The following is a 12733-nucleotide window of genomic DNA, read 5'->3' as shown; positions in this document are numbered from 1 at the left end:
TGATTTCCTAACTTGAGCTGGCTTTCATGGTATGTTTTTTGCTCCACAGCTGACTCTGGCCTGTTTGTTCAGCTCAGCCCTGAGCAGAGTCGACGGGGCTCAGTGGCCAGCATTTCTGGGTGGATGGCGCCTGAAGTGGTGACAGGTCAACCATGTGGCCCCAAAGTGGACATATGGTCTCTTGGAATCGTGGGCATCGAAATGGCAGAACGAGAAGTTCCTTACTGGAATGAAACTCCTGTTTCGGTAAGGTGCAAATACTCACTGATCCTGCTTGTCTTTCTCACCTGTCCCATGGTCAGTGTGCCATTGGACAAAATCCCATTGCCATCTGCTGGCACCACTTCCACCAAGGTCCCCTTCTGAAAATGTCCCTGCAGCACATCAGCATCTGCTGTCGATTTGGTTGCATCAGAAGGGAAGTGGCAGTTCAGAAACCTAACCAGTTCAGAAACCTGCCATTTTGGCCTCCAGCCATGCCTGACATTTTTCACTTGCTTTTTGAACAATGTTGGAGCTCTGTCTCTGAAGAAAAGGAATTTTTCAGTGGAATGGTTGGATGTGTGATAAATATCCTTCAAAATGGAGATTGAATCTTCCTAGTTTCAATTTTAGAGAAAAGAAAAGAGAAAAAGTAAATGGAAAAGGAAGAGGAAGAGAAAAAAGAAAAGAAAACAAGAAAAAGTAAGAGAAAAATGGAAAGGAAGAGGAAAAGGAAGAGAAAATAAGAAGAAAAAAAGGAAAAGGGAAAAAAAGACAGAAAAAAAAGAAAAAGAAAAAGAAAAAATAATGAAAAGAAAAAGGAGAAAAAAACCACCAAAGCAATGACCAAGCAAGTTCTGCTTGCTTTTCCTTTCATTTACCACAGCACATCAATTTTCTTCCAAACTGTAGCATCTTTTCCCAATCCTGTGTGTCTTCAAAACTTTCAGGCTTTCAAATCATCCGTACATTGTTCAGCCATGCGTGTGGGTGGCCTGGATAAGTTTAGGATGTGTTTTTCTCCGACTGCAGTTAGAATTGTACACTAAACTCTTGGCTGTTTCTGGGTACTTTAACAAGTTGATGAGCTTGCAGCCAGGTGCCCGGGGCTGGGATCCAACGTGGGCGGTTGACGCCGGTGCTGTGTTCCTTTACCACAGGAGCAGGGCCATCCCTGGCTTGCACAGTTCTAAGGACAGTGAGGACTCCAGCTCCCCACCATGTGGCTGAGCTCAGCTGCAGAGAGACAGGATAAAACCCTCTTTGTGACCTCTGGGGGTGTGGGAAAAGTAAAGGAATTTTTCGTCTGGGTTGAAGAAGAAAGTAACAAAGTCTCTTTGGTCACCATCTTTTTCAGTGCCACCAGCACAGAGCTGTCACTATTGTGGTGGGCATTTTCATGGAGACTCCCAGGCCTCCTTCCATTGTTATTTCTGTCTATTTTAGATGGATTCTGCATCTGCATTTTTTCAAGAGGAGAAAAAAAAAAAAACCAAACTTGATGACTTTTGTTTCATGGAAGCTGTGCTAAAGGGACCAACAAGCACTGCAAAGATTCCTTTCATGTAATAATCCTTGGAAATAGTATGGATAGAACAAACTCCCCCTTCCAAATAGCCTGTCAGGCTGGTGTGAATTCTCAGAGAAGCAAAACGTGCTTTTGCTGATGTAGTTCCCACTAACTGGGTCAGTCAATGAAATCAGCTGCCAAGGCAAGATCTGCTGAATGCTGGAAAAGCTGTGGCTGCATCGGGGTTTGGGTTTTTGGTTGGTAAAGGAAAGTCATCTCTGGGTCTCTCCAGGGCAGTTTCTGCAGAGTGGAGCTTAAACAATGGGATCTGAGAGAGCAGTTACAGATGGGAAAGAAGCAGCTGGAGCCTTATGTTTCCTTTTTCCCCAGCCTCAACTCCTGATAGCCATACGAGGGACACCAAAGCTGCAGCAGCCCAATCGATTCTCGTCTTGCCTGCGTGACTTCCTGAGGCGCTGCCTGCGGACAGACGAGGCACAGCGCTGGTCTGCCAAGGAGCTCCTGCAGGTAAAATGCAAAGGGGCTGCAGGTGAAAGAGTGTCTGAGGGATGGGCTCCTGCTCCACTGAAGTGCAAGGCATCAGATGAGCTTCCTTCCTCCCGACCTCCACTCCTGGTGCTGTTCAAATGAAAACGGTGAGGAATTCCAGTCTGGGCTGGGCTGGGCTGGCAGGGCCCTGTGAAGGTCATCTGGTCCAAGTGTCCTGCAAAGAGCAGGGAGAGATCAGGTTGTTCAGAGCCCCTTCCCACCTGACCTGGAATGTTTGCCCTATCCCTACCCAGGATGGGGCACCTACCAGCTCTAAGGACAACCTGTGCCAGTGTGCACCATGCTCCAAGTAAACAAGTTCTTCCTTAGATCTAATCTGACTCAATCCCCATTTTATATTAGAAATATTATCCCACGTCCTATTGCAACGGAGGCTGTTAAAAAAGGTATTTCCTACTTCTTGAGAATCCCCTTTGAAGTACTGGAACTCAGCAATGAAGTCTCCCTGGGGCCAGTTCTCCTCCAGGCTGAATAGCTCCAGGTCTCTCAGCCTGTCCTCAGAGGAGAGGTGCTCTGTCCTCTGTTTCTGTCACCCTGTTTTGTAATTTGGTGGGGTGTTCCGTTTTATCTAATGGCAAAAGAACTGAAGTAGAGCAATGCAAGGTACAGAGCCATGAAATGGTGGTGGAGGAACCCAAGGAAGCCAGTCCTGGCAGAGCAGTCTGGAGAGATTTGGCTGTGGGCAGGAGGGGCTGTGGGGGGCTCACTGTGAGCCTCTGAGGGGCCCTGGTTTCTGCCCCCCACCCCACCCTTAGAGGTTTCTGGCACGCAGACAGGGGCAGCTGAGAGGGACTTGTCCCAGCCCCATCTGCTGCCTGGCATGCTCAGGCAGAGGGGAACTGGCCCAGGCTTCCTGCCAGGCTGTGTGGCAGAAAGGGAACTGCAGCAGCCAGCGCCACTCGGCTGGCCCTGCTGGGAAGGAAGGTGCCATCCAGCACAGGAGGGGCAGGGCATGGAAAGGTAGACACTGCTCTGTCTCCCTGTGGAAATTAGCACGGTGCCTGTCTCTCAAAGACAGGGACCTATGGGGGTCATTGGAGTTTCCTGAAAGGAAGAAACCCCAGGGACAGAAAGCACCATGTCTAGAGCACTGGCAGGGCAAAAATCCCAGCTAGATGGAGAAACCAGAATAAAGGGATAAGTGGGATTCTGGGCCAGGTTTGCCTGTGATGGCAAGGTCCTGCACAGGATGACAGGGGAGCAGATGTCCCCGTCACTCCTCTTTCTGGGTCTTTCTAAGTACCAGAGGAATCCTGATTGAGTCTGTGAAGCACTGAGCTTGGAAAGTCATGGTTCACTGTTTTTTTTTTTTTTTTTTCCTGTGGACAGCATCCATTTGTAACATCAGCCAAGCCAGCGTCCACCCTGGTACCACTCATCAACTCAGTGAAGAAGGAGAAGAAGAAGAAGACAAGAATCTAACAGACAAGATATTTTTGCCATAACCAAGTTAGAGTAGGAATGTAGAGTAGGACTCTAGAGTAGGATTATTGAGTTGTTTTGTAGTATAGGTTTATAGAGTAGGATTGGAATTAAATAAAGTTTCTGAAGCATCAACTCATTTGGAAGATTCCCCTCCTTCTGACCCCTTCAGAAAACTCAACATTTCCTTCTGAATTGCCAGGTGTTTTTTATTGGTGCTAAGACACGCTTATGGCTTCTTTAGTATGGTTTGTAAGTGGAGAAGGCTCTTCTTCATTCATCCTCTCCAGACCACACTGCCTTTGGAATACAGCCCACTGGTCCCTTTTGGCACATCTGGAGCACTTCTAGTTGAGGCAGAAATGGCAATGGCATTAGCAGGAAAAACCAAAGGGGGAGAGGGGAAGCCAAACCATCCTGTGCTGATGCAGGCCTTCAGCTGTGACTCCAGAGCACTTGGGTGCCTGCCACTTGGATTTGTATCCCTAAGTGCAATGTCTTTGGCTGGAGGAGAGCCTTGCTCAGCTGAGAAAGCAGCAAGATCAGAGGGGGTGCTCTGAAAGGTCTCCTGCGGTGCAGAGCTGTCAGCGACTGTGAGGTGAGAGCGGGCCCGGCCTTGCCCGGGCTGGAGCCGCAGCAGAGCCCCGGCAGAGCCCGGAGCAGCCTGAGCCTCGGCAGAGGCAGGCTGCCAGGAGGCCCTTGTAGCTGCAGGAGGCAGCAGCCCAGCCCTGCATGCCTCTTCCTGGTGTCATGAATGTGTTGCCATATGTCAAGTTCAATAAACTGCAAGATTTAAACTTTAGCAGCAATTTTAATTGAGGTATAAAAAAATATAAAATAATAATAAAATCAAATATAATGAAGTAGTTACAAATAGAAATTTGGCAGTGGTTCTGATAAAGCATAAGCAAAACCAACCAGGGTACGGTTGGTCCAGGGAGGACCTCTCACCCTGCAGCACATACAAAAGGCAAAAGAATCCAAGCACAACTTTTATACTGTATGCTAATACATATTCATCAATAGTTCCTGTAAATGTCCTCCCAGTTTTGATTCTTGAAGTCTACGTCACCATATTACACAGCGCATGTTCCCGTTGTGTCTGGGGGGTCTTCTGGACTCTTCAGGGGTCTTCTTGGATGAAGGCCGATGGTCTTCCTGGCTGTCCTCTGAATAACCTGGCAGGTTGCGCATGCACATGGAGCTTGGTGTTATATAAGTAAGCATTATGTTCCTGTTTTGGGTTCTCTATCTGGAATTATATCAACTGCTTTGTCTTCAAGGCTGTTCTTGCCTCAGAAGAAGTTGCCTGGACTTTTATTTGTCTCAATGTCGATTCCACTCTTGGAGGTTTTCCCAACTTTGTCCTTCCCAAGGCCGTTTGTGCTAAAATATCTCAATACTCCATCCTGGATCTTATGAACATCTGCGAACATCTGTTTTGTGATGCTAATGACATATCCCTTTCCCCTATTACTTTTTAACAAATATTTTCTAAAATATCAATATAGTTACAATTGTTAGCACAAATCATCTTCATTTATCACATCTCTATCTGGCTGTGTTTGAAGGTAGAGGGTCAAAGCAAACTCCCTTGGTTCCTCCCTGAGCCCTGCCCAAGAGGAGGATGAAACCAGATGTTCCCGCACTAGAAGTTATGGTAGCTTGTTTATTCAACAGTATAAAATCTGGGCCCTCTCACAGCAAAGTTGGCAGCCTGGCCTGAGGGTGGGCGAACCACATAGGAATTCCCCGTTACTGGGAGTGCTTCTCCAATCCCTTGGTGTGACAGGGCATCCCCAGCTGATGTGTGTGTCAGGACAATGGTCAAGTATTAGGGTAACTGGTGATGTGTCTTTCTTCATCCCTACAGGCAATCTTTTGTAGCAATAATTGGGTGCATTGCTTAGCTTATCCTTCTGTACTTCTTTGCTGCTTTGCCCTACAGGAAATGACACTTCTTCCTTAAGTTGGTGTGGGTGTCTTTGGTGCTGACCCTGCCAGCAAGCCATTCCCTTCAGAACTGGACTCGGTGGATCCCTTCCAACACAGAACACTCTGTGATTCTGTGATCACTTCTACAAAGTTTGCTCAGAATGACTTTCAGCTAAAACACTTGAAATTATTTGCTGAAATTAGAGTTGGTAGATAGTTCTTGTTGGTAAACAATGGAGGGAGAGAACAGCTTCATGTGGTTTTTTGGGGTGTTGCCCCAATTTTGTGGGTTCCTCCCTCCATTTTGGGATATCGCACCTCCCTTTTGGGGGTCTCCACCCAGCGACTTTGGCTTCCACTCCTTCCACTTTGGGGCCCCCCTTTAATTGTGTGCACCCCATCCCCATGTTCCACACATGCCCAGCGTCCCCAGTGTGCACTGAATGGCCAGCAAGGGACTGGGGAATGCTGGGACCCACAGTGATGTCAGTCATCCCTCCTGGTTACACACAGGACTCCTCGGCCCTTTTTGGGCTGCCCTGGAGTGCCAAGGCCACGGTGAGGAAATGTCTTTGCTGCCATGCTGTGCAGATCTTGCTTGGCTCATTATGGCCTCATGTCCCCTGTGAAAAGAAGTGATACAGCACCAGCACCAATCTGTTTTCTTTCTAACTGGAAACAGCTATTCTGAAACAGTCTACAACAGCATTTCAGTTTACATAACACATTATGTTTCTTACTCCATCATGTCACATGATTAATTTGGGTGAACTAAGTTTTTTCCTAACCTATTTCTGTGTTTGAAAAAAAAAGACCTTGTTATTAAGGACATACGTTTCCCTCCTAGCATCAGGTATTATTCCTTTCCTATTAATGAAGTCTTTGAAGATATCCAGTTCATGCCACAAAACATCTTGATCTTCCTTGTTGCTGTCAGGGATTAATGAATATATAAATCCAGCAAAGTTATCACACTTGTTGCACCGTGCCTTTAAAGTACATTAACTGATGGCAACAGTTCTAATTGTTAATATTTATTGTACCTTGATTACGTAAGTCATTACAAGGTAAAGAGTTCCTCTGGCATTTTATTAACTAAAACTGCTTGCAAAGTTAAGCATGCATACACTCACTGGTCTCATATGGTCTCAGTCTCTGCAGATTTCCAAATTACATCGCTCACATTAGTTCTTGCTGGATGACCAGGGCACTGTAGTATGGAGCCAACACACTTCCATACTCTTCCAAGGCATTTCAAGCAGAAAATATTGCACCTATCCTTTCAGATGCTATCTGCTTAAGCCTCACAGTTGGCCAGTTCTCACAATTTTTAAACTAATCTCCCACTTCTCGTCTAATCTAGATAACACTTTATCTTTTGTTCTCATCTTAGATGCATGCTTCACACACTAGCTTTCTTTCTGGATCAGAAATTCACCCATTCCTTATCTCCTCCCTGCTCATTGTGAACAATTTTTGGTTTGGTTGAATTGAATTTTTCCTGCTATCTTTTCCTTCTGGGCATCAGCTGTAGTTAACTTTTTTTGCATTTGTACCAGTCCCAAGAAAACCTGGTGCAGTGGTTTCTGACTTTCCCTGATAACAAAGCAAAGAATGTGAATTGCAGATGGCAAAACCCCCACATTTAAAAGACAAACTATGCTGTGCAGCAGAAAGTACAATTCTGCCTGAAGCATCCCTGGTGTGAGGGGTATGTGGTGCCTGGAGAGTTGTGAGGAGGGCAAGGAGTGAGAGTTCTGTACTGCTGTGAGTAGCAAAATAGATTTGATATTTCTCAAAAGAAATTTTAAAAAAGTTTGTATGTTTTCTGTTTAAGACTGGGGGTTTTAACTGTCAATCCGTTGGGTATTTATCTTCTTATGTAAGTTAAATAAATCTTTCGTTTTTCAATATAATTTATAATGCCCAATATACATTTTCCATAATGCCCTGATTTCTAAATTCAAATAAGCATATACAAGACAGTCAATGCCAACGTTAATAACAATGCTGTAGCACTACTAGCTGCACTTAATCTCCAACATTTATATACCCAAAATCAGACATCTCTGAAAGATGAGCAGGAGACACCTGATTTCCAGAGATGCTGGACTTTTCGGAGTTTTCACCAAATCAACAGGACACCTAAGTTCTTGTGATCTCTGAAAGCCAAGTCTACCTCAAATCAGATGTTGAACAATAGAAAAAGAAAAGCACTGTAAACCTCTCCAAATTTACCTAGAAGTGGTTTTGCAGTAGAAAACTGCTTAAGTCACTGCATAAAAAGATGCCAAATGACCAAAATCAACTGACCAAAAAAATGGAAGAACTTCCTTCTAGATAACATTCAGCCCTAGCATTTTCAATTAACCTCTTTCAAAACCCACTAACAAAACAGTAAGTTAATTTGCAAGCAGAAGTTTTCATTTAATAATATTCCTTTGAGCAAGGTAGCCAGGGTGTGCAATGCAGAACTTTCTCAGCATCCAGAGCCCAACTGTCCAGAATACCATCTCTTTCAATTTCCTAAATACTACATCCAGCCCTTTTCACACACTTGCTAAAAAGTTCCCTGTTGCTCCATGAGGTTCTCGGTTAATAGACATGTCAGTGTTATCCGAGTGACACTGTCACCCAGCACAGATGGGTTCTCTTGGGGATATTGGCAGAGTGAGGATAGCACTAAACCATAGGTACAATTCAAACTTTGTTTTCTTAACAGGATGTTATGATTGATACAGAAGAGAATTTATTATTAGAATGGCACAGGATTTCTACAAGCAGAGTCAACATAGTACAATCTGTAACTAGGACGGTAGGGAATTTATAATACAATTTAACTTATAATTTCTCATCACCTGAATCTCTGCAGCTCAGGTCAGATCCCAGTCCATGGTTTGCTGTATCAGTTTTACAATGACAATCTCGAGGGGCTGGGGAGCCAGAAGTTGCAGGGGCTGCCTGGGAAGTCAGAGCAGGGCCTGGCAGCCAGGACCACCCAGCCATGGCAGCCAGATCAGCCCAGGATATCAGACACTTCCCTGGGACAACAAAGGGCAGGCTGGGACATGGGACCAGGGTGGAGCTGGCTTGGCCACCAGGCACTCACATAACGTGACTTTGCACACGTATACCAAGCTACTGAGATGCAGGTATGCTCAGATCTGAATCTGTGCCTAGCCTATATAAAGCATGCCCAGGTAATATAAGGGCTAAATAGAAGTAACTTCCTATGTAAACATGCTTCTTTTTTTTTTTTTTTTTTTTTTTTTTTTTTTTTTTTTTTTAGGGAAATGAAATTAAAAATATAATTTATTTTCTATAATGCAACTTACAAAACACATATTTTTTGATGTTGCTGTAAGATAGATGGGAGAGTTAGGTATTCTAATTGCTGCCACTGCTTAGGTATTCAGACTGAAGATTTTTATGTACACTATGATCAAAAGCAATGCCTGATGGTGTCAAAGGAGAGATTATACCGTGTTTCAGTTGGCTTCAGATAAAGACCATCTTTGTTTACTGACCTTCATTATAAAAAGATTTTTAAGATTTTAAAGATTTTAAGTAACAGACATATAATGTGAGTTCAAATTAATGTTATATAAAACATCACTGTGTACAGCAAACTGCATCTGCTGCCAACAGAGTAATGGTTTAGCTAGGAAATTGCTAGGTTAAATTCTCATCAAAATCTTGTGTCTGAAGTCAGTGTATTACCCTCTTCACATTAGTTTGTTTAGATCCACTTCTCATCACAGATCTATGATTTAAAGCTCCATCTAGAAATATAAGTCTTGTGTAGCCTTTGCTGTGGAATTCTTAGCAAGTAGAGCTGTTTGAAAACTCTTACAACAGTATATTCAAAAGAATTTTTTTTTAATCGAGGAATAAAAATACATTAGAGAGAATATTAGTTTTTAGATAGAATATTAATGCCTCTTTTGAGAAGCTTCTTAATAATTTTTCACCTTTATAAATGCTCAACCACCTTGTAAAACTGTTCTGAAAAGTGTACTTTTTTGTGATGATGATGATTAATAGAAATGAGAACAGATTTGCCCCTTTTTCAAAAAAATCCTAAACTGCTCTCCTACGCAGACAGGTTCCTATTCCTGGATCTTACATAAGGATCCACATTTTGGATACAGAAAGTTAGAAGTTCATTTCCTCATTTCTTATATATACATGTAAACAAAGATATTGAATAGTCCCACGATCTTTTTGCCAAAGTATGTTATTTGGAGCTGTATTTCTGTTAACAAAATACCACTTTGGTCAAAAAAAGTGGGGGCACATGTCAAGATAAATGGTCTTTTTGTAGACTGTGACTAGGAGGTAACCTCAAAACCTTTTGCTGCAAGCTACTGATGACTGCAATAGGTACATGTGTTCTGTGCTCCAGAAAATTTCTGCAACATAGGTTTTATTTTCATCAAAATATTTCAGTGAAACAGTATTCTAGTAGGAAATTACATTCTGGATAAATTAATCTCCCTAGGGAGCACATCAGTTCCCGTTTCAGCAAAGACACAAGCACATGAATGACGGGGATGAAATCCTTCTGCCTTCAGTCTACTCCTAAGCTCACAAGACATGGGATCCCTGCAGTTTTCATGCTGCCTTGATAACATGTTGTAGACACAGAAAGATCTGCTAGCACAGGATCACTCAACTCTCCCTCCTGTCCTCTGTCATTTGCTCACCCTGGAAACTAGAGTTTCTCAATTTAGGAGTGAAGAGTAGTGGAGAAAGCTGTGGGAAGACCTGGGGCATATCTGACCCTGTTGGGAATCACGCTCTTCCCAGCCTTCCTTCTGGAGTTGTTGCTGAACTCTCTGGATGCCTTGAGGGCACTGAAGGGTTGCGGCTCAGTTCAGTTCAGCAGTGATGTGGGAAATGGATTTGTAGAGACAAAGACCAAGTTCTGCACTGTGGCAAGTGAGCACCTGAGAGAGGTTGTTTTACAAGGACAGAACTGATCAAAAGGCTTTTTCCTTGATGTCTCAAAAATCAATAAGAACTGAAGTAAGGGAAGTGGAAAAGACAGAGAAGTAAGGAATGATGTGTCAGTAGATGATAGGAGAGGTTCCAGAAATGGGGCAGAGGCAATCACCCGCATCAGCAGCCAAAGGTCTGGGGAACTATCAATGGATCAGTGTATCCAGGAGTGTGCCGTAGAGCAAGAAATGCCCATTTTCACTGCAGTTAATTTATTAAACAAATATCTCTCAATAGAATTTGACATCAGTCTTACTTCCCTAAATGTGTATAAATACATAACTTACTTCATGGGAACATTAATGATCACAGCAGCCAACAGCTGTCTGCTTACAAATTTACTATAATGCTTAAACGCCTACATACTGGAATTCCTTTTTTTTTTTCCTCTTTTTTTAATAATCAAGGAACTGAAAAGAGAAATAAATCTTGTGCTCTTTCGTTAACTTGGTCTTGAAGAATTGGCTCACCAGTGATCCTTGCATCATATTTCAACAGCTAAGAAGTCTTACAGCACTTGACATCTTTAAAAAATCCCAAACAAACAAAAACCAGAAAGACTAATTATTTTGCAGCCAAACCTGGCACAATCTAACACAGTACAGAATGGATAATACTGTTTCACTAACTTCCTTTGCAGTTCTTTTTCTCATAGAACTGGCATCTTTTGTGGAACATAAGAGTGTTTACAAGAGAGAAAATGTTCTGCAAACTGAAAAGAAGTCAGCAAAAGTGCCTCTAGGGAGGGTAAAATAAGAATACTAATTGTATTTCAACATGCAGATGTATTTTTGCATAAAACTGTGCTGCTTCTTAATTCCTCTTATAAACAATACATGGGTATTTGGACATATGTTAATACGAGGAAATAATTCTTATTCCAGGGGTTATTTGTTTCGAGTCAACATTAGCCAGAAGGTATTTCTGAGGCCAATCATGAAAACGGAATTTTTAAATCCTTACAGATTGTTATTTTTAATATGAAAAACCACAGCTAGTGATTTTTATTAAGAGAATACGTATAAAGAATAAAACCTCCATGTCTAAGAGCCTGGGTAAGCACAATTCTTTGCTTATTCATATGCTGAGTGCAGACTGCAACTCAGTATTTAGCAGGACTGCAGCAGGCAGTGCGTGCCTGACCACACTCTCCTCTTTTTTCACCCTTCTAATAGCACTGGACAGTCAAAAAAGCAGTGAAAGAAGAAAGGCATGTATTAAGGAATTTGTTATGCAGGATGCACTCAGGCTTGACGCCAGTCTCAGCCATATAGATGAGACTTAACCCAACAGTTAGTTATCTCTGTGCCCTGCTGTATTTACAGGATTGCAAACTGAGAGCAGAATTGAACCTGAGGAATCATTTTTCAGAGTCATGGGGCTTTTTGTCTATAGGAAGGCAAGATGATGCTGTTAAGAGGCAAAAACTGTTAAGAGATCTGGGTTCATAATTAAAGATTTCTGATGCGACTCTTTCAAATTAGTTATGAACTCTCATTTTTTACTGTTGATACCAAGGATGATAAGAGGAATGCTCATCTTATTCAGCTGAAGGGTTTAATTTTCCATAATAACTGTGACGTGCTTTGCGGTGGCAGTACTGAATGTCACAGGAACAGCTATGAGGACCTAGCATTATGTACTTTGATTAAAGATACATAGTCAGATAGCTGAACTGAAAACTGAAAAAAAAATTAAAAATAACCTTAGAACAGATCAATTGTTGCACTCCAGTGTGATCTCTCAGTGCAGAATTATGCTGAAGTTAGTCTTGTAAAAGCTTTGGTAGAGGTCGCTTAAGAGCTGTTTTTCAGTCAGCTGCATCAGACAGTGAGTGTTTATCTTCTATTTATTTAATTGCTCACTTCAGTTCACAACTGAGGATGTTTGTTCAAACGGAGGAGTAGTTTGTTCTTCTTCCAAGTACTCTCCTTCTGACCGATGATGTTTCCAAAGCAGCAGCCTTCAATCCCGAGCCCTGTGTCAAGCCCAAGAGGATTGGGTTTAGTTTCTACCTCGTGTCCTCAGCGTGGAGTCAAAGGACAGCAGGAAAAGACGATCCAAAACCAAGGGCAAGTAACACTTTACAGAGTGAGGAGGCCGAGGGCCGAGATGACCCTCGCCACACCTACCTTTAATACCATGCAATTAAAGCACGTAATTTATGACCGGACAGGGCACCAGTGCCACGTTTTGGCCACAGCCATACACATACCTCGGTACTAGGCAGGCTTGGCCCCTACCGCCGGGAAAAGAGCCAATTTCCTTCCCTTCGGGCCGACGGGGCTGTGGGTGACTCCACGCAGGCCCCGC

The 12733-nt window shown here is 43.1% G+C and overlaps 1 protein-coding gene and 1 long non-coding RNA gene across 4 annotated transcripts in view; one reads left to right on the top strand and one right to left on the bottom strand.

Moving 5' to 3' along the window:
• The window catches only part of LOC128781683 (serine/threonine-protein kinase PAK 3-like), a 90560-nt gene extending 86941 nt beyond the window's left edge, over positions 1-3619 (top strand). Inside the window, exons 13-15 of one of the 3 annotated variants that reach the window (XM_053931476.1) lie at positions 50-246; positions 1883-2020; positions 3392-3619. In XM_053931476.1, coding sequence (XP_053787451.1) covers positions 50-246; positions 1883-2020; positions 3392-3484 — 428 coding nt within the window. In that variant the 3' untranslated portion in view covers positions 3485-3619. Of the gene's footprint in view, positions 1-49; positions 247-380; positions 614-1428; positions 1779-1882; positions 2021-3391 lie in introns of those variants that run through there. The other 2 variants (XM_053931479.1, XM_053931477.1) reach the window with 2 other exon arrangements.
• Positions 3620-4275: 656 nt separating this feature from the next.
• LOC128781689 (uncharacterized) lies at positions 4276-12725 on the bottom strand. The gene is made up of 2 exons (XR_008428459.1): positions 12636-12725; positions 4276-12398 (listed from the first exon to the last, which is right to left on the bottom strand). It is a non-coding gene; the product is annotated as an uncharacterized LOC128781689 (long non-coding RNA).
• Between the last annotated feature and the right edge of the window lie 8 nt (positions 12726-12733).

This window comes from Vidua chalybeata, chromosome Z (assembly GCF_026979565.1).
Source record: "Vidua chalybeata isolate OUT-0048 chromosome Z, bVidCha1 merged haplotype, whole genome shotgun sequence".
Taxonomy (NCBI): domain Eukaryota; kingdom Metazoa; phylum Chordata; class Aves; order Passeriformes; family Viduidae; genus Vidua; species Vidua chalybeata.
This window is presented reverse-complemented; position numbering and strand designations above follow the sequence as displayed.